General features: G+C 32.3%; 1 protein-coding gene across 1 annotated transcript; it reads right to left on the bottom strand.

Annotated features, from left to right (window-relative positions):
* LOC149226698 (putative inactive purple acid phosphatase 27) lies at positions 1 to 24,779 on the bottom strand. The gene is made up of 13 exons (XM_089375348.1): positions 24,260 to 24,779; positions 23,982 to 24,069; positions 23,470 to 23,745; positions 23,271 to 23,379; positions 23,050 to 23,167; positions 22,795 to 22,927; positions 1,555 to 1,742; positions 1,245 to 1,434; positions 1,075 to 1,142; positions 737 to 845; positions 466 to 654; positions 300 to 380; positions 1 to 212 (listed from the first exon to the last, which is right to left on the bottom strand). Exons 1-13 carry the CDS (start codon positions 24,631 to 24,633, stop codon positions 159 to 161), a joined length of 1,977 nt encoding a protein of 658 aa, XP_089231474.1. The 5' UTR covers positions 24,634 to 24,779; the 3' UTR covers positions 1 to 158.
* Positions 24,780 to 27,873: the final 3,094 nt, after the last annotated feature.

Here is a 27,873-nt window from a genome sequence, read left to right as displayed (position 1 = left end):
ACAACCTGAAAACCTCTTTCTAAGAAATAAGGAATACTTTGGCTAATAGAGCTGTGGTCTCTTAACAACCTCCCCAAAGCAATTCAGTCAATTCTCCCCGATGGGTGATCATCAAGAACTGAATGAGGTGAACTCTTTAACAACCTCGCCATGGACGATTATCTAGTTATCTGGAAGCGATCTTTCACCGTCCGTGTATCAGAACCAACGAACTGAAAATAACGGGTGAGGGTTAGAGTAACCGATAGATATTTAAAAATAAGGATTGAAAGTCTTAGGGTACGCATAACATGATTTACCTCAAACAATAGTAATTGGGTCGATGCATGAACCCGTGTATATCCATACTCAGAAATACGGACCAAACTCCAGTTAGCAGGCTGCATCAACATATATATTAATCACATATAATATATTGTATAGTTATTTGCATTTCTATGTTTCGGTTTCATTTCGATTACTCACGTTTTCTACAAATTTATCCAGAGAAAATCCTGCCATCCCTATTACTGCGTGGACTGGTGCGCTGTAATTTGCACGGTTGTAAGTATCTACACCATTCAAGTCTTTTGTAGGGAGGGATTTACAGGTTTTATCAAACATAGCACAGGTACGTTCATAACTGTGAACATGACCCCATAAAGCCAAGTCGACCTGCAATAATTATTCAAAGTCACACATGTAATTTTTCTTAACAGGTATGTCATTCGGATTAATGAAATGTGGTTGCTTTTACCTGGTAATCCATGAGAAGTGGTTCAATGGCTGGACCAAATTCAGAGTCCACGCTCGGGAAGATGAATCCTAAAAGACCATCATCTACTGAAGAATAGATAGGTCGATGGCTGTTAGAATTCATTGTAAAATTTCATTAGGGTTAGAATCAGTTTATTGTTTTATCCCAATACTTTCATACATACAGTATTAAAATGTTTGCATCTCACGATAATGTCATTCCTCTTTAAATTGATAAAGTAAGGATTAAATCTACTGTTTTTTTAATACCTGATTTTTAAATGCAGAGACTTTTCCAACAATGTTGAAAAAATATAAAATGCCGCAGTGTTATCTTACCCTGTAAAAATAAGCCAAGGGGTTTGTTTACGGTCCACAGAAGCCAAATCCTTTCTGATCCATTCATACTGCGCAGGGAACTTCTCATAGTCAGATAAAATTTCGGAACTTCTCATGTTCGAGATAAGAAAAAAAACCATGATGAAATTGAAATGAAAGATTTGCAATACCTGTTCACTATCTTGTGACCAATCATGCTCGGTGGACATTACAGTGAAGTGCACAGGTCCTTGATCGATTGAATACCATGGCTTGTCCTCTGCAGTTGTTGGCATCGGAAAATATTTCTCATAAGGAACACCGCATTCTCCACCAGAATCTCTACTATGCTCGTACTTTGCTCCACTGTTGGGATAATCTCTGCAATATTTCAGTCATTGCCCATTTGAGTTTTTGGATCAACGGGCCTTGGAAGATATGATCAATGTTGAATATTTAATGGACAAGGAGGGATTTGTAGAAATGAGTCATAATTTTTACCTTTCGTGGTTACCAATGGCAGTCATGTAGGATAGGCGTGAAGCGATTGGGGTGATGAGTTGGAGGAAGAAATCCCACTCAACGAGAAACCCTGTGGCGTAGCTAATATCTCCGATATGGAACGCAGAATCCAACTGACCCAATGACACTTCGTCTATAATGGCGTCTATAACTCCGAGGGACCCTGGCTGAAAAATGAAAAACGGAACAAATACTTCGAATAGTATGTAAACATAGTTAATTATTTCTTCATTAAGATTTGGAAATTTAAATTAAATTAAGAGAAAGTTAAATGAGTGAAGTATTTTGGGTAAAGTCGAATTTAGAGTGTGTGCATATTAAAGCTATTTTGAGTGAATGGCTAATTGAAAAAGTTAAATACCATTCAGGAGGTTCATTGTAATCATCAAATTTGTGTGATCAATTGAAGAGACTCAGCTCGTATTATCGTGTGTATAAATTTTATGTTATTTTGTATATTTTATGCTAGAAGATTTATAAAACCTACAAAGCCAAAGCCAGTGAAAAGAAAGCCAAGTGAGGAAGGCTGACAATTTTTTTTAAAGAATTGTGTTGCGAAATTGTCAATCTCTTAAGGACTTAAAAGTGCGACAGCTGATTACGAAATTCACATGTTGATTACGAAATTCACATGTTGTTAGTGCAAAATGTGACTTTCACTATATCGTAAGGTGCCACATCACCCTTCATTGAAAATTCGTTGCATGTTGTTAGGGTAAAGGTGACTTTCACAATTGAGATATATCGTAAGGTGTGACATAACCCATTGAAAAATCGTGTGTTGCCTCGGGTTACTTTTAAGTTATAATAAAGTTTTTGTTTAAAAGGAGTGGCGTGGGTGAAAAGGTCACGTGGGTTGATTTATATGAAAGTCTTTTAATAAGTGAATGAAAGTCTTTTAATAAGTGACCATCCTTTTTAAAAAGAATTCTTATTACATGCAAGAATTAAAAGTTTATAAAGGATTTTGAAAGTTCGGGTAAGTTTTTAAATAAGGTTTTTCAAAAAGGTTTTTCTAAGTTTGGTTAAAAGATTTAAAAGAGGTTTTTGAAAGGTTTTCTAAGATATAATTTTTTAGAGATGGTTTTATTTAGTTTCTGGTCATAGTTTCTATTATTTAAATGGAAAGATTATGATGTATGGGTTATTAAGATAGAAACCATGTTAAAGGTTTATGATGTTTGGGAATAGGTCACGGATGAATTTCAAGAAACTAAAGATGAAGCATTTAAATAAGCTCTCACTAATGTAGAGAGGGAGCAATGGAAGGAAGACAAAAATAAGAATGTGCAAACGTTCATCTTATCCAACAAGGAGTGGACCTAGTAGTGTTCTAGAAGATTATGACCACCTCATCAACAAAGATAGCATGGGAGATTTTGGCGACAAACTATAAAGGTATGTCCAAAGTCAATATTGTTAAGTTGCAAAATACTGGGAGTGATTTTGAAAGTTTGCAGATGAAGGAAAAAGAGAACATCGATTCATTCATGAATTGAGTCTTGACTGTCGTAAACCAATCATGGATTTATGGTGCTGACATAGAAGATCAATAGTGGTTGAAAAGGTCCTCAGATATTTTTCTACCAAGTTTGATGTTGTAGTAGCAGCCATGGAAGAAGTCAAGGATTTGGAAACGTTGACAGTTGATGATTTGATGGGATCACTTCTATCTGATGAGGCAATGATAAACAAAAATAAGGATTCCACTTTAGAAACCACTTTCAAAATTCAAGTTTCTATTTCAAGAGACATAAGTCAAGGTAGAGGTAGATCGAAAGGTAGAGGACGAGGCAGAAGACATGGTGCTCATAGAGATGGAAAAGAAGAGTAGGAATATGAAAGTGGAAGCAATAGAAAAGGCTCTAACAAAAATCAAAGAGTCGACAAATCAAAGGTAAAATGTTATTATTGCAATAAATTTGGTCACTATGCCCGTGATTACAAGAAGAGAATAGTTGATCAAGGAAAGCATAGAGCTAATGTCACTACAGAGAATACTGGCTCTATGTTCCTAGCTTGCCATACCATGCATGAACCCTCTGATAATGTGTGGCTATTAAATATTGGTTGCAGTAACCACATGACAGACAATGAAAATTTGGTTGCAAATTTGGACCAATCTATGAAGACAGAGGTAAAGTTGGGCACTAACAAGACTATGTATGTAGATGGAAGAGGAGTGGTCAACATTCTGACCAAGCAGGAGGAGTCAAAGACAATCTCAAAGGTATATTATGTCCCTACTCTCAAACATAATTTGATTAGTGTTGGTCAGTTAATGAAAAATTTATATAAGGCTATTTTTGAGGGACAAAGTGTGTTATATGTGATAAGCCTCCAAGCAAGCAGCTGATAGAAAAGGTGCAAATGACATGGAACAAACTCTTTCTAATAATCATGAATGACTGTGACTAGCTTAGTCATTTTATAACTGCATGTTCTAATGATTATTGTTTATGGAACTTTCGATTTGGACACTTGCATTTCTGTGGTTTAAGATTGTTGCAGTAGAAACAAATGGTGAGAGGATTAACATTCTAGTACTTGTAAGTGTTGCATATTTGGAAAGAAACACAGTGAAATTTTTCCAAAGTGAGTCGCATACAAAGCAAAGCAACCACTAGAGCTGGTTCATACAGACTTATGTGGACCTGTGAGGACATAGATCATTGGTGGAAGTTGTTACTTCCTTACTTTCATTGATCATTTTAGCATAAATACTTGGGTTTATTTCCTGAAGTAGAAGATTGAAACTTTTGCAAAGTCCAAAGAATTCAAAGACTTAGCAGAGAACTAAGTGAGAATCAAATCAAGGTATTGAGATCAGATCATGGTGGAGAATATGCCTTGAAGGCATTCCATATTTACTGCAAACAACATGAAATTAGAAGGTAGTTTACAACCAAATACACATCGCAACAGAATGGTGTAGCAAAGAGAAATAATAAAACCATTATGAATATGACAACGAGCATGTTGAAAGGAAGAAACATATCTAATGAGTATTGGTCAGAAGCAGTTGCATGTGCTATTTATGTGATAAACAAATCTGCTACAAAGAGTGCTATGAACAAATTACCAGAAGAAGCATGGTCAAGTATGTCTTGCAGCGTATCTCATCTTAGAGTGTTTGGATGTGTATCTTATGCACATATGCCTAAGGATCTACGAGGTAAGTTGGATGATAAAAATAAAAAATGCATATTTACTAGTTATAGTGAGCAATAAAAATATTACAAATTATATAACCCTCTCACGAGGAAGACCATAATCAAAAAATATGTTTTGTTGAAAGAACAACAGTCATGGAATGGGGCTGTAGACAAAATTGTTGATGTAAGAGTGCCAATAATGAAGAGGATGATGTAGCAAAAAATGAGCAGTAGAGATAACAACATAAGACACTAAATAGAGTCACAGCAGCAAGGACTCTAAGATTTCCTGAACAACATGGATCTTTAAGAAGATCAATGAATCAAAATTCTCCTAGTAATGAATCAAGTTATGAATCAAACAATGGTAAGAAAAAATGAGAAGTTTTGAAGATGTTTATGATGATTTGGAAGTTAGCTCAAATTTTGCATTGTTATCAATCCAACCTTATTCATTTGAAGAAGCAATCAAAGATGAAAATTGGGTGTAACCCATGGATGAAGGAATTGAATCTATTGAAAAGAATGATACATGGGATTTGTTTGATTTTCCAAATGATAAAAATCTCATTGGTGTGAAATGGATATACAAGAAAAAGTTGAATTAGAAAGGTGAAATTGATAGATTTAAAGCAATACTTGTAAAAAAAGAATTCTCACAGCAACTGAGAATAGACTTTGGAGAAATGTTTGCTCTGGTAGCAATATTGGATATGGTAAGAGAAGTGTTAGCAACAACAGTTTTGAACAAATAGAAATTACATCAGATGGATGTGAAATCAACCTTCTTGAATGGAATTCTAGAGGAAGAAATATATGTGTAGTAGCCTTCAAGATATGAAGTTGAAGGACAAGAAGATAAATTTTATAGGTTGAAGAAAACGCTTTATGGACTTAAGCAATTGCCAAGAGCGTGGTATTGCAGAATTAATAGCTACGTGATCAAGAATGGATTTTTTACAAGCAACATTGAGCCTACCTTATATACAAAGTTAAATGAGCATGGATAGGTTTTGGTTGTTTTCTTATATGTTGATGACGTGATTTATACTGGTTATCTTGAATTGGATGAATTTAAAGCAGCTATGAAGAAATAATTTGAGATGATAGATATTGGTCTTATGAAATATTTTCTTGGCATAGAAGTTGAGAAATCAGATAAAAGGATCTTTATTTTTCAAAATAAATATGCTAAATATTTGTTGAAAATATTTAGGATGGAAAATTGCAAACCTGCACCTACACTAGTTGCAACAGGTACCAAATTAATTAAGGATTATGAAGGATCAGATGCCAATCCAACTCTATTAAAAAGATTGGTTGGAAGCCTCATGTGTCTCACAGCTACAAGACTATATATTATGCAAGGAGTTAGTTTGATTTCTAGATTTATGGAGACTCCAAAAGGCTCACATTGGAAAGCAAGAAAAAAATTCTAAGATACATAGCTAGAACTATAGATTGTGGCATAATGTATGCAAGCATAGAGAAGAAGGATTTGATTGTATACACTGAGAGTAATTTTGCAGGAAGTTTAGATGATAGGGAGAGCACCTATGGTTATGTGTTCCATCTTGGTTCAAGCTGTGATTTCATGGGAATCTAAGAAGAATCCTATTGTGACACTTTCTTCAACATAAGCAGAATATGTAGTAGTGACATCAACATCATGCTAAGTAGTATGGTTAAGGAGAGTTGTAGATGGACTCTAACATAAACAACAACAACCAACATCAATATATTATGACATCTCCTGAGCCATTACACTATCCAAGAATAGTGTGTTTCATCAAAAGAGCAAGCATATTGATACACTAAATCATTTTATTAGAGAACTTGTGAGCAATGGAGAAGTCTACTTGAAGCCCTCTAAATTGAGTGATCAATTGGCTAATATATTCAATAAGCCATTAGCAAAAGATGTATTTGAGTTTCATTGAGGAAACTTGCGTGTTGCAAGCCTAGATGAGACTTAGACCAACATGCAAGTTTGAGTTTTCATGAGTAATGTCTTAGTTTAGCAGTCATAATTAAGGGGGAGTGTTAAAGATAACTAATTGCTACTGCATGAAGAGTTGGCTAAATTTAGAGAGTCAATTAACTGAGTAAAGTCAAGTTAAGTCTTATTTTGGGTAAAGTCGAATTTAGATTGTGTGTGCATGTCAAAGTTATTTTGAGCAAGTCGCTAATCAAAAAGGTTAAATACCCCTCGCCGAGTTCATTGTAATCATAAAGTTTGTGTGATCAATTGAAGAGTCACAAATCATGTTATACAGTGTGTGTGAATTTTGTGTTATTTTGTGTCTTTCTTTCTTTGACTTTCCAACAAAACATTGGGTTCTTGTTAACCTTTAGGATCTTAGAAAATATGAGTTTGGTGGCCCAGTGTAGAGGTATTTCCTTATCAATTCTAAATTTTTGATGGATATCACTGAAAGTGAGTCGGTGCCTAACTATAGACATACCATGGGTAGAAAAGATAAATATTTTTTCACAATTGATTTGTATTGAAGGTTGAAAACTTTATTGGGAAGGGTTATCATGGAAAGGAATGAGGCCAAAGAAGTGATCCTACTGATGCTAGATAAGGTGGTGCTTCATCAACAAGACATGGCTACTTACATCAATCTCATAGAAGCTCATATTACTGCTTCTCTAGGTCAAAAAGGTTATAGTTAAGGGAACACCAACCCTATTGAGGTCAATGTCTCCACATCTCCTCAATTTTCTGATGAATCTAATTATGTGGTCTCTATGATTAAATGGTATTTTTAAGTTATGTTTAACTAGTTTTATTACTATGGTTAGTATGAATTATGAACCTTTATCTAAGCACCTCTCATGGTTCTATATGAAACACTTTGAACTTTGTCAAATTTTGATTTACTGGGTTTTTTTCATTATTCCTTTTTGGACTACTAACCTACTAATCCCTTGTGGTAGGCCACTAGTAGGTAGATTTGGATCATTCTTTAATAATTGTCATATTTTCTCGGTTAATGAAATATTAGCTTACAAAAAAAATGGTTTATGACTTAAACATAATTATGTTTAAAACATTATAAATTATTTGTGTTCCTAGTTCAAAGGTTGATAATAAATGTCCCACCCTCCTTCCATTAGTGGTATCAAAGCAAAGTTGGAACCATCCTTTGCCAATCAAGTGAATGGATTTTCTATAAGGAGGTATTGCAAATTTAGTATTTCATTTAACAAAGCTTTTTTCTATATTGGAATATTAGAAGCTCCAAAATTTATTTTATAATCAGACTTTAGTTAAGGCCAGGGATGTGTACCATTTGAGAGGTGATAAGTGTTTGTATAGATTTTAGAATCCAAGGCAAGTTGGGTTTGTGGAGGTTTATACCCTAATGTTTTACTACATAAATTGATGTATAATACAATGGTGATTAATTACCTCTAGCTTGAAAATATCAATTATTTTCTCTTATGTGAAGTTTAGATCATGTACAAGATATTTTATTTAGTAAAATTTGAGAGGATTTACTATCAAAATGCATTCATGTTTAAAAAACTCCATAGTTTTCTAGTTATTCATATTTAGGGTAGCTTTCCATTTTTCTAAGGTTCATATTTAAATTTCTACTTTTGTTCTTTTATTCAATTAAAGAAGAAATGATCTCAAGTAGCAACAATTTTTCATAGCCAGAGACCCCCATTTTCGCAAGAAAGAATTACAGAATTTGGGAAATCAATGAGAACATTATTATGTTCATATAATTGTTGAGATTTTGTAATTATTTTTTATGTAGAACCAACTGATTTGACATATAAGAAATCCTTGAATAATGCTGAAAGAAATCAACTTATATAAATTAGGAAGAATGAAGCAAAAACATTCTATATAATTCAAAATGACTTGGATAACGATAAAGTTTGTAGGATCTCAATAGCATAATTATTAAACAACTTGTGACATCTTAGAGACCAACTATCAAGGCATTACCAAGGTAAAGATAGTGAAGTTACAAATTTTAAGAATGAATTATGAAAAGTTGAAAAATGAAGGAGTCTGAGTCAATAAACTAGTTTATGACCCACGTCATGAACATTGTAAACTAATCAAGAATGAATAGTGAATAACTTCCATATTATAAAGTGGTAGAGAAGGTTCTTAGAAATTTTTCTAAGAATTTTGATGGAATGGATGTAGCCATTTCAGACTCTAAGGAATTGACACAACTATCAAGACATGAGTTGTTGGAGTCTTTTCTATCTCATGAATTCAAAATAAATAGGAATGGGGTTTCCATTTTGGAAAATGAATTCAAATTTAGGTAACTATCTCATGAGTGAGAGGAAGATTAATGTCAAGGGGTAGGGGCATGAGTAGCAGAAATACTAAGAGAAGATATAGTAAGGAAGATTTAGAACAAAATATGAAATATATCAAAAACCTTATAACACAATGGGGAAAAACAACAAAAACTCACAACAAATTCAGAGATGTGACAAAAAGTAAATTTTTTTATTATAATAGGTTATGTTATTATGCATATGAATGTAGGAAGAAAATATATAACCTTAGAAAATAGGATACAGACAATTCTAACACCTCTAAAAACTATGAAGACACTTTGTCCCTTACTTTTTATTCTTCTAAAGAGAATTGTAATATTGTTTAGCTTATAAATAGTTGGTGTAACAATCATAATACAATAAGCAAAAGCCTAATTGCAGACCTATAAGGACTAAAGCTAAACTAGGAACATATAGTACTGTAAATGTAATGGGAAAATAAATGACCAACATCCTAGAAAAAAAAGGACAAAAAAGGCACATACCTTATGTTTACTATGCTCTAGGTTTGAAATACAATGTTATTAGTATTGACCAACTAACTAAAAAATGATTTACAGTAAATTTTAAGGGAAATAATTGTTTATATATGACAAACTTCCTAGAAATATGTTGATTACTAGGGTGAAGATACAAAGAGAAGAATTTATCATTTTGTTATGAATTATCAGAGACAAACTGCCTCATTTACCTAAAAGGAAACATGTTGGATGAATTTTGGTTGTGAAATTTTAGGTTTGGTCATCTACATTTTGGTGGCATAAGGTTATTAGAGAAAAAAATATGGTTATAAGTTTTCCTCTCATTCAAGAGTTAGCTAGTTCATGTGAGAGTTGCATTCTGAAAAGAAGCAGAATAATGGTTTCCTTAAAGTAGTATCTTATCGAAAAAATGATACTCTTGGAGATAGTTCATAGAGGTCCAATATAGACCCAATCACTAGGAGGAAGTTACTACTTCCTAAACTTCATAGGTGATTATATCATAAAGACTTGGTTGTACTTTCTTACAAGGAAATCTAAATATTTTGACACATTTAGAGAATTTTAAAAATTGCTAAGGAAATTAAGTGGTCATCAAATTAAAGTGTCAAGATTAGAAAAGGGATGTGAATATGATTGAAATGATTTCCATATTTTCTACCAACAAAATGACATTAAGAAATAGTTTATGACAAGGCATGCACTGTTGATTTTTGGATAGCTTTGCAAAGAGATGTTCCTCTTTAGCAATATGATATCACTATAAAAAGACACTCATCAATCTCTCAACACCCACATCTCTCTCTCTCTCTCTCTCTCTCTCTCTCTCTCTCTCTCTCTCTCAAACGAGGGAAGCTATCTAAGGAAGAGGTTGAAGTTTTTAATGTGTTTATATCATTAGCATTAGAAAATCAACATGCTATAGAGCATAAGCATAAATTATGGGGGGAAATGTTAAATTTTTGGTGTAGTTACTATATTTTTGTAACCCATATTTATTTTTAATCCTACCTAAATTTATGCCAAGAATTGCATAAATTATGGTGGACAGTAATTCTTGGTAAATATGTTTAATTACCCCAATATAAATAATGCACTACATATTTTCCTTTTAATTGTACCTAAATTTATGCAAAGAATAACATAAATTATGGAGGAATAATTTAACAAAGTCAAGCACTATGTGGGTGGATTATAACCTAATTCCAATGGAGTAAAATACAAATTTTAATATGAGGAGAGATTTAATCGCATAGCACCAATGAGTAAATTGTTAGAGAATATGTGTGGGGTGGATAGCAACGTAGATCCACTAGTGTTCATAGTAAATTAACCTAGGAGATTTAAAGGGAATATTAGAGAATTCTCCCAGGATAGAGCATAAACTTAGCAAGTGTGATTTGTGTTTGAAAGATAGAAATTGCACTGACATTTAGAACCATGCTAGAGGACCAGAAGAGCTTCTAATTCAGAGGGAGTATGCAGTCACGTAGAATGAAATGATTCATCCTACTAGAGATTCAAATTTTATCTCATGATGATGAGTAGTAAGAGGCTCCCAAGGATATGGATTTAGGTCCTTTGATACCTGTAGAACATCCTTTATATCATCAGAAATACCTAGAAGAGCTCATTGAGCTGCTGGACCCACTTAGGCTTATTGTTCAAGATTCCAAGAATATGTCGACATGGTTTCAAAGTACATTGAAGGATGTAGAGGGGTATGCAACTCCCCATGACACCTTTAGGGAAAGAAACTGTCCTAATAAGTACTCAAGATATGTAACATTGATGAGTCACGTCATTCATTCTGACCCATCCAACTAAAAGGAGGATACATGAAAATAATTTTGGAAGGATGTCATAATGGAGGAATATCAGTCCATCATGAAGAATGATGTGTTGTAAATTGGGCCAATACCTGAAGGGAAGTTGGTGGTGAATTCCAAGTGTATCTACAAGATCAATGATATGGTAGATGACATCATAGAGAAGTACAAAACAAGGATTATGGTAGGAGGGTTCTCCCATACAAAGGGAGACGACAGTGAAGAGAGATTTGCTCCACTCATGAGATACACTTCTATTAGAACCATTATTTATATTTTTTCTATTATGGGTTGGAAATTGCATCAAATGGATGTGAAAACCACTTTCCTCAATGGAGTGATTGAGGAAGAAGTGTAAATAGGGAAACCTTAGGGATTTTAGGGATATAAGAAGTAGTCTCATGTCTACACACTGAAGACGACTTTTTATGGACTCAAGCAGGCACCTTGAGCTTGGTATTCTCAAATTAATGGATACCTGATGAGTCTTGGTTTCACCAAGACTCATATCGATCCCAATCTTTACTACAAGGTTGTGAAATGTGAGCTTTTGATCTTGTTGTTATATGTTGAAGACTTCTTTTTGACAGGAGTAGAAAATATCATTGATCAGTGTAAGAGGGAGTTGACCTTTGATGAATGATCTAGTTTTAATGCATTACTTCTTAGGATTAGAAGTGTGGAAGAAGCCAGGTGAGATCTTCCTTGGTCAAGGGAAGTATATTATTATCATCCTTCAGAGATTTGGGATGATGGATTACAAGTCCATGGCAACTCCCATGGTGAAGTTGAACAATATGAGAGGCTCTAACTCATATTTGGTGGATCCATATATGTATCGATAGTTGATCAGATCCTCGATGTATCTGGTTAATACCATACCTAATATTTGCTTTACAATGAACACTCTAATCCAGTTCATGGTGGAACCTAGACATGTACATCAGATTGCGATAAAGCATGTGTTGAGATATTTGCATGGTGCAATTAGTTATTGATTGAGATATGTGTCAAATGGTGAAGTATAGTTGTAGGGATACATATATTTTGATTGGGTAGGAAGTGTCGAACACATGAAGAGCACATTAGGATGTTTCTTCAATTTAGGTTTTGCTATGATATCCTGGATAAGAAGGAAGCAAACATTTGTCGCACTCAACACTACATAGGCTGAGTATATTGTAGCTAGTCTTGCAAGTTGTGAAGAAATATCACTTTGTAAGTTTCTCACGGGACTAATTGGTCAAGTTCCATAGATGACCGTGATGATAGGTCGAATCACATTAATATATAGTACCACTACATTTGAGACATGGTATAAAAGGGAGACTCTGATTCATTTCTATGGATGAGAAGGTTATTAACATTCTCACAAAGGCCCTATCACGAATGAATTTTGTATACTTTAGGCACAAGCTTGGATTGGCTGAGAATGCCTCCCTCATTGAGAGGGAGTGTTGATGTTGTTGTAGGTTTTAACCTTGTAGAGAAATTACCTGCAAACAAATTCTTCAAACAAATAAAAAATGGCAAGAACAGAAAACAAATATGCACAGATATTCCCCCTAGATCCAAAAACCAGGACTACGAGATTGATTTTTCATTATGTTCCTTTCAATGTTACAATAAATATACATACATGTCGAAGCATTCATAAACCCTAATCCATTAACCGTGGATTAGAACATAATCATAGTTCCCTTGACTCGATTTACAAAATACCATGGGAAGAAAACCATCATGCCCAAAATCATGTGCAAAACCCATGCACAAACCCATGGGTGGGTCCGCCCACCATCTTTGGGTCCGCCCCCCATCCTTGGGTCCGCCCAACTATTATTAGGTTCACATAATAAAATATCTAGGGCATTGCTCCGGACCCCATGTAAGGGGGCTATCACCCCTGTGCGAACCCCCGACAAGGGCGACTTCCAACCCCCCTGTGACCCCCCCCGTTGCACCTAGTGCAATGTACAACACGTAAATCTAGTTTTGAAAGCAATATAACACACACACAATAGTTGTAGCATTAGGGAAGAAAATTTCCTTAGGTCAAGGGTATTAACTAGGTGTCATGTAATTTTTCTAGGGAGAATGACCCAGATAGCATCAGGGTCTTGTGTTCTCCCCTAGATAGAAGGTTATAACCATATTACCAATGGTTACTTGGCTAGTGGGTAGAGGGATTTCCTCAAAGCATCGGGAAAGTACTTTTACCATTCAATTGTTATGTGACAAAATATGGGAATGGTAAATAGGCCCAGGGTTTCACCATTGGTCACGAAAAATTGACCTATTTCCTAGTGATGAATTGGTTAGTTGACGACCCAGGATTAGTTCGGTTTTCTCCCCTGGTCAGGGAGTAGCTAACCATATCTCCAAAGGGTATTTGGCTAGTGGGTGACTAGATCATTTACATGATGTTGATGCATGATGCTTTCCATCTATTTCTGGAATGGAACATGAAGTGGATGGATACATTAACACAGCAGGCTCATTCAATCTTTTCTTGGGATAAAGAATATTTTCAGCTAAGTGGACATCTTGAGGAAGTCAAGGTGAAAACCTCCCTAGTGTAGGGTGTTATTCCTCATCTACATTAATTAAAATAAAGAAAATTAAATTTTAAATTAAAAGAAATAAAATTAAAAGAAAGAAATTTAAATTTAAATTTAAATTTAATTTGTACAGAGATGCATCTCTTAATATCACTATAAAAAGACACTAGAAATACACACTCATCACGCACTCATCTCTCTCATTTTTCTCTCTCTTACACATGTGGCAAGTTATCTAAGGAAGAGGATGAAGTTTTCAAGGAGTTAGATTTCTAAGACAGACAATGTTTGACGAGTTTAATTTTTTTAGTGTAATTACTTAATGATGTTCTAGAGTGTGTTAAAGTAATATCATATATCATTGGAAGTAATTATCAGTTGCAAAAAATTGTGCTTGTCTAATTAGCACTAGAAAATCAACATACACTAAAAAACGTGGTGTAGCAAAAAGAAACATAGAACCATTATAAGAAAGGTTGGAGGCATGCTGAAAGAAAAGAATTTGTCAAGTTATTTTTGGGAGGGAATAGATACCTTGCTCCATTTATGTTTTGAATATATCTCCCACTAAAAATGTGACAAACAAAGTCCTATAAGAAGCACAAACATGTATGTGTCGTGGTGTAGCACACTTCAAATATTTGATTATGTTTCATATGCTCATGTGACTAAAGATTGAGAATAAATTTAGACAACATAAGTGAGAAGTCCATCTTTCTTGGGGATAGTGATAGGTCTAAGGCATATAAATTATATAATCTCATTACAAATAAGGTGATAATATGTAGGGTTGTTGAATTCCAAGAAGATGAAGCATGTGATGGGGGAATAAACAAAACTATAATTGTTGGAGCAAAAATACCTCATGCAGAAAATAAAGTAAATGAATAGATTACACAAGGAAGACAACCAAGTTCACAAATCAATCACTAGTTAGATTTACTCCAACAAGGACTCCAAGAAATTATATTTAAGGTGATTCATATTTCCCAATCCTAATATTATCCTTGTCAATCAATAAGTGAATATAACCCTACAATTGTTTTCTTAAGTTTTAGAAAGACTAGAATCTTGAGAGAAATTTATGAAAAACTAGATGTGTGATCGAATTTTGCATTTTTTTATCTCTCAACCCACATATTTTGAAGAAGAAAATGAGAATAAATAAATAGATGAAGAAATGTATTCTATAGAGAAAAATGATAATTGGGATTTAGTAGAATCTCATAAGGTAAATATTGCATCGGTTTAAAATGGATTTATAAACGAAGTTTAATGAAAAATGAGAAGTCGAAAAGTACAAGGCCAAAATTGTAGCAAATTTTTTTGTATAACAACTTGGAGTTGATTATGATGGAACCTTTGAGAAAATTGCAAGGTTAGATATAGTTAGAGCTATCACAACCATGCCTTCTCAAAACAAGTGGAAGTTTATCAAATGGATGTAATGAATGTTTTTAAATAGTATTTTAGAAGAAAATGTCTATGTAGATATCCACTAGGATACATGATAAAATGACATGAAGATCAAATCTATAAATTGAAAAAAAATCATTATGAGCTCAAACAAACTCCTAGTGTTTAGTATAATAGGATTTATTCATATTTTGTTATTAATAGGTTTAATAGAAACATGAGTAAAATCACATTGTATACAAAGGTGATTAAGAAAGTTCAAATCTGGATTATTTCTTTATAAGTTGATGATATGATTTCATAGAAAATATGCTAATAAACAAGCTTAAATCAACCATGAATAAAAAAATTGAAATGTTTGATTTGGGGTTAAGGAGATATTTCCTTTGTACTTGATTCATATAATCATATTCAAGAATTTTTTTGTTTCAAATAAAGTATCTAATGTATGTGTTGAAGAGGTTTAAAAATGAACTATAAACCAACACAAACTCTAATTGTAGGAAAGACAAATTTCAATAAAAAAATCCAGTGTAGATATAACTCTATTAAGTAGATTGGGTGGCAGCCTTTTGTATCTCAATGTTGATATGCCACACATTATGTATGCTATTAGTTTCATTTTAGGTTCATGGTGTCTCCAAAAGACTCACATTGGCAAGGTAGCAAAAGAAATAATTTCTGAGATATATTGTTGGAATAATAGGATATGGTATATTATATTCCAACACTAATTCCCTTATTGGATATATAAAATGATTTTACAAACAATATGGATGATAGAAATAGTACTTCAAGATATGTCTTCCATCTTGGTTTAGTTGTGATTTCATGGGATTCCAAAAAGTAGCTCATTGTGACAGTCTAACAAGAAGTGATTATGTAATAGTAGCAATAAGAACTTGTTAAGAGTTTGGTTGCATAGAGTAATGAGTGATCTTAAACAATGATAAGAAGGGCCAACTACAATATATTATGACAATTACTTAGCAATAGCATTGTGAAAGAACCATGTTTTTCACAAAAAAAAATAGCATATTGATAGTAGATATCATTTCATTAGAGAGTTTGTAAACAATAGTGAAATCTACTTGGAATTTTGTAAATAAAAAAACCAATTACCTAATACATTTACAAGTAATTTTAATAGATGTATTCAAGTTTCATAAACACAAGTTAAACATTATAAATGTTAAAGCACTTATTAGCAAATAATTAAAAGAAAGTTAAAATATTATAATTACTATAATTAATTAATCATTTCAAAAGTTCCATGTGACGTGTATTCACTTTTCTTATCCCCTAATTTTATAGAAAAATATTATAAAATATTATTCCATATACATTTAGTATATTATTTAATATTATCCTTATCCCACAAACAAGGGGTCTCATACACCAATTTGGTATCTGGGTGCTTCGCCCTGATCTTAAAATTTAATAATAATAATAATAATAAAATATACTTCTCAAAATAAAAATAATATTAAAAATAATATTTTAAAAATGTATAATAATATTATTAAAAAATAGTATATATTTTTAATTTAATTTAATTTATTTATTTTTTATCCATTTATATTATAACTTTTTTTTCCCTTATCCGATGTAATAATCACTATTATAAAAAGATCTAATGACTCATTGAAAGAAAAACCTATTACTATATTAGCATAATTATAAATTAAGTAGGTGAAGAAACTAAAAAGGTAATGGTAATCATGTTTATGAGAACCACCAAGAATCCACGATCTATGTCACTTGACATGAAGAACAACCATAATCATCTGAATGAGAATGGGATTGAACTTTTCAAACACCCACTATTGATATGATAATTTTAAAGTTGACACTATGAACGCCCAGAATCATCCGAATCAGATTGAATTTTAGAATAGTATTAAATAAATTTATAAAATACCTTGCATTTATCACAAGAGTGGGATTTCTGAACAGGACTATTTTGAAAATGTAAAGAGTTTTATTGAAACAGGAATTGTGACACATAAGAAACCGAGTAATTGAAATGGACATCGTTTACTCACATGTTTTACCAAAAAAACAAAGCTCAAAATGCGACTATTGTTGACATAGAAAACGTGTTGATTCATCTGATTCTGAATTTGTTAACTGTACTTAAGTCTAGGGTTTTATTGATCTTCTTAATGATTAATAAATTGAGGATTTTGACTCTTGGTTCTTAATAAATGAATTAAGAGTGGTGCGATTGATCTTCTTAGTGACTGATAAATTCTAGTTTGGTGAGTTATGAATCGGTCTTACTTTAGAAGCTGCTCACAGGATGATTGGATCATGTGCCAAAGATGACTGTGATGACAGGTCTAAGCACATTAATATGTAGTACCTCTCTATCCTAGACATGGTATAAAATGAATATTCTAATAAATTTCTATGGATGAGAAGGTTGTTGATATGCTAACAAAGCCTCTCTCTGCCATGAAGTTTGTATACTTCAGGGACAAGCTTGGAGTAGTTTAAAATGCCTCTCTCATTGAGAGGGAACCTTGATGTTGTAGCATTAGAGAAGAAATTATCCTTAGGTCAATGGTATTGACCAAGTGCCATGTAATGTGGCTAGGGAGAAATACCTAGATAGCATCAAGGTAGAGTGCTCCCCTGGTCAGAAGGTTTTGACCATATTACCAAGGGTTACTTGGCTATTGGGTAGAGTGAATGCCTCAAAGCACTGTGAAAGTATTTTTACCATTCAAGTGTTATGTGACAAAATGGGCGAATGGTAAATGAACAAAGGGTTTCACCATTGGTAAGGGAAAATTATCCTAGTTCCTAGTGATGACTTGATTAGTTGGCAACCTAGGAATAGTTTTGTTTTTTACCCTGGTCTAAGAGTACCTAACCATATCACCAAAGGATATTTGGCTAGAGGGTGACTAGATCCTTTACATGACGTTGATGTAGGATGTTTTCCATGTAGTTCTGGAATGAAACATCAAGTGGATGGATATATTAACATAGTCAGCCCATTCAATCTTTTCTTGGGATAGAGAAATTTTAAGCTAAGTGGAAATCTTGAGGAAGTCAAGGTGAATACTCCCTAGATAAGTGGGAGCGTTAATTTTTAGGTAGTTTCCAGAGATATTCCTCATATACACAAGTTAAAAGAAAGAAAAAATAAATTTTAATTAAAACAAATAAATTTTAATTTAATTTTAGAATTGATTTGCAAAGAGATGTTCCTCTTAATATAACTATAAAAATACACTTCAAATATGCAATAATCACTCGTCTCTCACATTTTTCTCTCACACACACATGTGGCAAGTTATCTAAGGAAGAGGATGAAGTTTTTAAGGACTAAAATTTCTGAGAGTCAATGTTTGACCAGTTGAATATTTTGAGTATAATTACTTACTAATGTTCTAGAGTGTGTTAAAGTAATTTCATATATCATTGGAAGTAATTATCACTTGCAAAATATATTTTCTATCTAATTAGCACTAGAAAATCAACATACACTCAAAAAAATGGTGTAGTAAAATGGAAAATACAACCATTTTGAGAAGGTTGGAGGCATGCTGAAAGAAAAGAATTTGTCAAATGTTTTTTTGGGGGGAATCGATACCTTGCTATATTTATGTTTTGAATAGATCTCCCGCTAAAAGTGTGACAAAAAAATCCTACAAAAAGCACATACATGTATGTGCCGTGGTGTGACACACTTCAAATATTTTATTATGTTTCATATGCTCATGTGACTAAAGATTAAGAATAAAGTTAGACAACAAAAGTGAGAATTTCATCTTTCTTGGGAACAATGATAGGTCTAATTACAAAGAAGGTGATAATATGCAAGGTTGTTGAATTCCAAGAAGATGAAGCATGTGATGGGAGAATAAACAAGACTATAATGGTTGGAGCAACAATACCTCATGAATTAAATGAATAGATTTCACAAGGAAGACAACAAAGTTTACGAACCAATCACTAGTTAGAGGTACTCCAACAAGGACTCCAAGAAATTATATTCAAGGTGAGTTACCTTCCCTAGTATCCCAATATTATCCTTCTCAAACAAGTAGTGAATATAACCCTACAATTTTTTTCCTAAGTTTTAGAAAGACTAGAATCTTGAGAGAAATCTATGAAAAACTAGATGTGTGATCAAATTTTGCATTTTTTATCTCTCAACCGACATATTTTGAAGAAGAAATTAAAGAAGAAATGAGAAGAAAGAAATGAATGAAGAAATGGATTCTATAGAGAAAAATGATAATTGGGATTTAGTAGAATCATTGTAAGGTAAAGATTTCATTAGTTTAAAATGGATTTATAAATCGAGTTTAATGAAAAATGAGAAGTCGAAAAATACAAGGTAAAAATCATAGCATTTTTTTTGTATAACAACTTGGAGTTGAATATGATGGAACCTTTGAGGGAATTGCAAGGTTAGATATATTTAGAGCTATCATAGCCATGGATTCTCACAACAAGTGGAAGTTTATCAAATGGATGTAAAATAAATATTTTTAAATAGAAATTTAGAAGAAAATGTCTACGTACATATCCACTAGAATACATGATTAAATGACACGAAGATAAAATGTATAAATTGAAGAAAAAACTCTATGGGCTCAAAAAAACTCCTAGTGTTTAGTATAGTAGGATTTATTCATATTTTATTAGTAATAGGTTTAATAGAAGCATGAATAAAACCACATTGTATACAAAGGTGAATAAGAAACATCAAATCTTGATTATTTGTTTATATCTTGATGATATGATTTCATAGAAAATATGCTAATAAACAAAGCTTAAATCAACCATGAATCAAGAATTTGAAATGTTTTATTTGGGGTTAATGAGATATTTCCTTAGTATTGAAGCCACATATTCATATTTAAGAATTTTTGTGTTTCAAATAAAGTATCTAATGTATGTGTTGAAGAGATTCAAAATGATGAACTATAAACCAACACAAACTCTAATTGTAGCAAGGACAAATATCAACAAAGAGAATCCAATGTAGATCTAACTCTATTAATTAGATTGGTTGGTAGCCGTATGTATCTCTCTACCGCTATGCCAGATATTATGTATGCTATTAGTTTCATTTTAGGTTCATGGTGTCTCCAAAAGACTCACATTGCAAAGTGGCAAAATAATTTTTGAGATATATTGTTGGAATAATAGGATATGTTATCATATTCCAACACTAATTCCTTGATTTGATATATAAAATGATTTTACAAATAATATGGATGATAGAAATAGTACTTCAAGATATGTCTTCCATTTTGGTTCAGCTGTGATTTCATGGGATTCTGAAAAGTAGCTCATTGTGACAATCTAACAAGAAATGAATATGTAGTAGTAGCAATAAAAACTTGTTAATTGTTTGGTTGCATAGAGTATTGAGTGATCTTCAACAAGGACAAGAAGGACCAACTTCAATGTATTATGACCATTACTTAGCAATAGAATTGTGAAAGAGCCATGTTTTCACAAAAAAATAGCATATTGATATTAGATATCATTTCATTAGAGAGTTTAATGTGCTTGGAATTTTGGAAATTAAAAAACCAATTACCTAATATATTTATAAGTCATTATTAAGAGATGTATTTAAGTTTCATAAACACACTTTAAGCATTTTAAATGTTGAAGCACTTATTTCTTATCCCCTAAATTTTATATAAAACTATTATAAAATATTATTCTAGATACATTTATATGAAATAATACAAACATGAAACTCTTATATATTATTTAATTAATGTTGTAGCATATATATATATATATATATATATATATATATATATATATATATATATGTTATTATATATTATTTAATTAATGTTGTAGTATATGTGTGTGTTGTATCATTATATTGTTTTTTATCTATCTAGATTTATTCAGAGTGGAAAAAATGGAGGAATAAGCTCATGGGACCATTTTTACCAGCGAGATCCATTTTGGCAAAATGAAATCTTAAAACTTCCGGAGCGCTTTGAGATATCAAATGATATTTTTTGGGGGTAAAACTTTATCATTCTAGTGCAACACCTTTTCATGTTGTTATACACACAAATATCTTTCTAACAGTGTAAGGAGCACATCAATCAGAGTCTGTATGCAAAAGTTATGTCACTCAGAAGTTGACCTTCCTATTTCACACCTATCATTCGTGAGGATGTTGCGGTAGCCCCCATTATTCATGGAAAATGGTTTACCTATATGTTTTTATGTAAAAGACTCCAGAAGAGTCTATATTGTAACTCTAGTTAAGAATTGATCTAGTCAAAATTAACCAATAGTAGGCTATCGGTCTTTGTTATAACTACGCCACTAGGAGGAAGAGGCAATCCGCATGTTGTTCCATCACTCAACAAAGATAGTTATGAGAGATAGGAGGTAGAGCACACAAATAGGATCTGTACACTGTAGCATCCCACAGGCCACAAACATTATTTCTTTGTATGTGCAATCATATTTTGAGAAAGAAAAAGAGAAGGGGTCTCACCTTCCAGCTAGTTTTCTCCCAAAATAATTTCCTAGAGCATATATTGTGTCTTATGTGTATGTGTGGATATTAGTTTATTTTGTTGTTCCCTACTTTTTTGCATAATTTCCATTTACATGCATGCACTAATTACTTCATTGATCTAAAAATTTAAAAAAGTTATAATAATGTAAAAAATTAGATTTTAATATATTATTATTATTGACTATTGTGACCAACTATCCAATTAAATATCCATGTATTACTAATATATATATATATATAGATATATAATTTCATTTTATTTATTTATTTTTTAACCATTTATATTATATATATTTTTGTTAACCTACTAAATTAACATAATTATAAATTAAATGGTAATCATGTTTATTAGAACCACCAAGAATCCACGATCTATGTCACTTGACAGGAAGAAAACCCATAATCATCTGAATGGGAATGGTATTGAATTTTCCACCCACTATTGATATGATATATTTAAAATTGACACCATGAACACCCAGAATCATCCGAATAGCATTGAATTTTACAATAGTATTAAATAAATTTATAAAATTCCTTGAAATAATCACAAGATTCGAATTTCTGAAAAGGTTCGGGTTTCTGAAAAGGACTACTTTGAAAATGTAAAGAGTTTTATTGAAACGGGAATAGTGACACACAAGAAACCGAGTAATTGAAATGGACATCGTTTACTCACATGTTTTACCAAAAATCACAGCTCAAAATGAGACTATTGTTGACCTAGAACCGTGTTGATTCATCTGATTCTGAATTTATTAACTGTTCTTAAGTCCAGAGTTTTATTTGATCTTCTTCATGATTAAGAGTGTTATGTGTGATTGATCGTCTTAGTGATTGATAAATTCTGGATTTTGAATCGTCATAATCAATCCTATGTTAAAGTAGAACCATGTTAGTTTATGCGACGATGCCAAAACGTAAACTTCATACCTGAATGTAATGCTCATCGGATGCATCGCGGGGAGCCTTCCCCATGTCGCCGAATGCAAGAAATCGAACCTCGCTGGCGCCTGATGCAGGTGGGGTCGAGAAACTCACCAGAGAACTCCAACCCACATTGTCACTGCAAAAACCATATATATATCAACGCTACCCACGAGTTAATAGACTTTTTGCTAATACTGAATCAAGGAAAATCTTCAGACATATATTTAACACCAGTCTGCAAGTTCTGGATGCTTGTACCTTCCATATTTGTAACTGTATTTCTGAGAAGGAAGCAACCCCGTCATTAGGGCTGTATGTATATATCCTGGATCATGCCATCCAAAATCCATTGCTGGGCTTGGAAGCAGATCATTACCTAGCAAACCAATTGAATTTATGATAGAATTCTAACACCTGTTTTATAATCTATCCATAATTGACAGAATAGAGGCAGATATTCAAAGATTGATACAACGTACTGCACATATCAGCTCGAGTGAACGTGGTCACAGTGGAAATGGCCGATTTTCCAGCACCATATTTCACAAATTGCGTGGTATTGCTCCCGCTGATCCATGTTACCTTCATCTGATTTATGGAAAAGTAATTATAATCCTATATAATCGATTAATAACATATATAAATGCCCTTAATTCTAGAATCTGATCTTATACTTACGGATGAACCAGTAGAATCCACGCTGGACAGATGGGCATAGAGAGGCATGTTTGGGTTAGAAAACTTGAGAGCCTCTGATCTCCGAAGGATGCAGGGGTTTTCATACCCACCAGACAGCAATACAAACTCGATATCTGTGCGTATGTTGAGGACATGAAATGTTATGGAAGCGTTGCAAGTCTTGGGTTCATGTTCCTCCCAATTTTCCTCTAACCCGCAGCTGTTTTTTTTTTTTGTGCACTCCCTATAGGAAAGGTCGTTTTTCAGGAACTGAGACTGTACCAAGGCATTCGAATCACATAATGTATCATTAGTCATTCATCTCAATCTTTTGGAAAAACATAAATTTCAAATTTGGAAAATTGCTGACCTTTGCTAAACCCACCTTAACATAGGGAACTCCCTGAACCCTGAAAGCATCTATTAGATGTTTTTCCAAAATTACTACTTTATACTGACATTTACACAGACATGAATTAATGAAATGAAAATTGATATGGGATACTTCATACCTTCACAGTATAATGGCAGAGCAGAGAATGCGGATTCGTATCTCCAGTTTCCAAATACATGAACACGTTCAGTGGACAAGTCGAAATGCTGTTACACATCACGATTAGTTATCATTCGCCCTATTTTTTTCTTATACAGCCTATACATAATTATGATTGCACAATTTTCACTAGAAAAATTGGCCGTTGCAGTCACTTTGGCATCAGAATTCAATCATTAGAAACCCTAACAAAAACGAACTCCAAATAATTAGAAACCCTAATGAAAACTAGCATACTTGGGGCTTGAAGGCGAAACTAGGGCAACCCAGATATCATCGGTGGGATTCGAGAGTCCGTTGATGGTCACAGTGATGAATTCTTCGTCCGGAAGTGGTCCTTGCGTGCTGAGATTCATCTGCAACTCTGCGTTTTGAGCCGAACACTCTTCAAGAACCCTTCTATTGATGCATCTGTATCCGATTCCACACAGATTATGATAGCCAGGAGTTGAGGTCTCGGTATCGAACAATGAGTTCGAAGGATAACTATCTGCAGAAAATCCAATGCAGTGGGAATCAAAACATATGAGTCCTGCAATAACAAGAATCACTGTGAAGAAGAAAATATGATTAATTTGATAGATGAATGTCTGCATTCTGAAAGCACTCATGGCTGGAACCGCGTGGAGAAGCAAATGGCTACGTGCGGCATGATGTATCTATGCAGCCTTGGCGCCTTATATAATTAAATTAAAGGGAATTTGAGTTGGAGAGAAAACTAAATCTGACCATATTACAACTCTCAATATCCTGTAGCTATCGAAATTTACGTGTAGCATATGTTCTGCTTTCGTCCAATTTTATGTCCAGTAGAGATAACTCAGGGGCATGAATCCGTTTTTATTTTCAATTGAAGAAAGTATGGTTGGAGCAGTTCTCAATTTCTACATAGTCTCAGTTTTATTTTGGATTTGTGGGACCAAATTTTCTCACCTACCAAATCTTTCTACCTAATCATTACCTTTGAATCAGTTTTTACCAAACCAGAAAATTTAATTTATTTTGGTCAAAAATTTGTTTACCTAATCATTAAGTTTAAATCAGTTTTTACCAAAAGTCCAACTAAATCAGTTTTTACCAAAAGTCCAACTAGAAAATTTAATTTATTTTGGTTAAAAAATTGTTTTACAAAAATGTTAGAAATATAAAATTTTATAATGGAAAGTTTAAAATGTATAATTTATATATTTAAAAAATTAATTTAATTAATAAGTAATTATAGTTATAATTATATTTTAAAAACTCTTATATTTATTGGTTAAATGAGATTTTGATCAATTATGATATTTTAATTGTTATAAATAATTTATTATAATTAGTTCATTAAACTATAATGAATACTATGTTAATTGGGCTATTATCATAATACCATGTTATCAATCTACTATGTCATCAATGTGGTTAGTTGTTTTATATTAATTGTAAATTCTAAAATATTTTATAATTTTATGATTATTAGTGAAGTTTAATTGTTTTATGTTCATTGTAAATTTTAAAATATTTTATAATTTTATAATTATTAGTGAAGCCAATTATTGACTTCATTTATATCTTTGAATAATTTGAATATTCCAAGTTGTCAATTCTAACTAGATACTCAATTTTAAGCACTTAATTATATATATTTAATTTTAAGTAAAAATAATTTCAATAATTGGCTTGATTCATACCACGGGATAATGTAAATATTCCAAAATCTACAATAAAATTATATTAAGTTATCTATTCTAACTATTCACTCAATTTGTAAGTTCTACAAGCCCAAGAGGTTGAGGAGAGGCCTCGTCAATAAGACTACCTAGGATCAAACCTTACCAATGATGATTGTTCAGTATACTAGAGAAAAGAAACATGCTAAAAAAATCCAAGCTAGATAAACTCTCTAAGTGACTTTGACAGATTAAATAATCAAATAGCAAAATTTTTTAAAGAAAATAATTTCAATACAAAAATATTTAAAAAAAGATAACACCTTCCCAAGAAATAAAACTCATCATAAAATTCCTTTGTTAACTGCGCATATTTTTTTGAGAATACGCAAAGGATATGCTGAGCATAATATTCTCAAAGGTATAACCTAAAGAATATACTTAAATATACCATTAAGACAATGAAACAACTGAATACGAGTCTCCTCCACTCACAAATCGTATAAAGGATATGCCTAGTTTACCAAGTAACGTTGGCATATGAGTGTCATCCTTAGGTCCCGGGCCTACAGAAGAGAGAGTTCACTTTATCCGGGGATTGCGTGTATTAATAATGAAGGCTTAAGTCTGAGAAACCTAGATGAATATGGCTTCTTACAATTACAATTTAATAACCAATATGAAAATGGTTGAACATATTAACAATAATTTACTATTACTTCAAAAAAAAAAATTAATAGAAAATATATTTATTTATAAAATAAATAAATATATAATTATATAATAATAAATAATATAAATAAACATTTATGTTATAGTTAAACATGATCCAGAGATCTTAGCCATCATATATGAAGTATATTACACGCATTTGATGAGATTTAGTTAAGGTGACTTTTGGATTAATGACTATTAAGTTAGTTTTAATAATAATATATTAAGAATATTTAATAAAAACAATTTAATTAAAGTAAACTGATAAAATATTTGTATGAATGAATTATGTTAAAAATTTATTTTTTTAATATGAATAAAAAAAAGTATTATTAATATTTTATTGAGATTTTAGTGATTTTAGATTAATAGAAATAGAGAAACACTTTTGTTAATACTAGTATAGATTATAGTTGAGCTGGATTTTATTTCTTCATGTTAAAAATTGAGGGATCCAATTTCTTCATGTGCAGTTTTTTTATGAGTGGATATTATTTAAATGTTTTATATAGTTATTTAATTTTTTTTCTTTTTAATTTTTTTATGACTGGATATTATTTAAATGTTTTATATAGTTATTTAATTTTTTTCTTTTTAGATTTTTAAATTTTTTCTTTTGGCCCACATGACCAAAATTTCAAAGATATAATCCATATACAAACCTATTGATGAAGAGATTGCATGGCCATGATTCAATTGGGAGGAAAAATATTTTAATCATAGGAGAGGCGAATTGAACCTAGAGGAGTGGTTAAAAATTATGTAGGAGCATCCTCTTAGTTCGGTAGGCCCCCCTGATCTGAGATGCACTTACAGTTCTATAGATGTGTGGTAAATGCATTGCTTTAGTTTATTTTTCAGTTTTATGTATTTATGATACCTCGCTTGTTTTCTTTTTGTTACAGTCTTGTAGATTTAATTTCCTTTATGAAGTTTTGCATTTACATCTCTACGAGTTAAGTTATTGTTTTGCATCGAGCAAGGGCCCTGTGTGGAGATTTAACAACCTAGGGATCTACCTAGAATTGTAAGAAACCCCAAGGCTCGGATTGGTAACTCTCAAGAGTTTGGTTTGTTTTCTATTTCTAAGACAATGTGGTTTGATGTATTTCTTTGTTAAGTTGCAAAAACTACTCACAGACCTTGAAACTGTGGATCTAGTAAGCCTTTGCCTTAAATCTTCATACTTCAGTTTTAAAGGAAAAATCTATGAGCAAACTCATGGTGTTGCCATGGGCTCTCCTTTATCACCATTAATTGCCAACTTATACATGGAACATTTTGAACAAATGGCCCTTAAATCTTTCCCCTTTACCCCTGAAGAATGGAAAAGATATGTAGATGACATTTTCGCTAAATGGAGCCATGGTTTAGATAAACTTAATGAATTTTTATCACACATAAACAGCCTGTCTCAACACATAAAATTCACTATTGAAATTGAAAAAGACAACCAACTCCCCTTCCTTGATGTCCTCCTTACCAAGA

The sequence above is a fragment of the Pinus tabuliformis genome, chromosome J (genome assembly GCF_031772625.1).
Source record: "Pinus tabuliformis cultivar Carrire ecotype Pingquan chromosome J, CPIR1, whole genome shotgun sequence".
Taxonomy (NCBI): domain Eukaryota; kingdom Viridiplantae; phylum Streptophyta; class Pinopsida; order Pinales; family Pinaceae; genus Pinus; species Pinus tabuliformis.
Note: the sequence above shows the minus strand (reverse complement) of the source record. Positions and strands in the feature narration are given on the sequence as shown.

Bases quoted from the DNA above. Each gene is read 5' to 3' on its own strand.
- LOC149226698 (XM_089375348.1), bottom strand. From the start codon at position 24,633: ATGAGTGCTTTCAGAATGCAGACATTCATCTATCAAATTAATCATATT. The intron at 22,928-23,049 runs GTACAAGCATCC...TGGTTTTTGCAG, and splicing joins TACAGTTACAAATATGGAAG to TGACAATGTGGGTTGGAGTT. The intron at 1,743-22,794 runs GTATGAAGTTTA...TTCATTTTTCAG, and splicing joins CCGATGAGCATTACATTCAG to CCAGGGTCCCTCGGAGTTAT.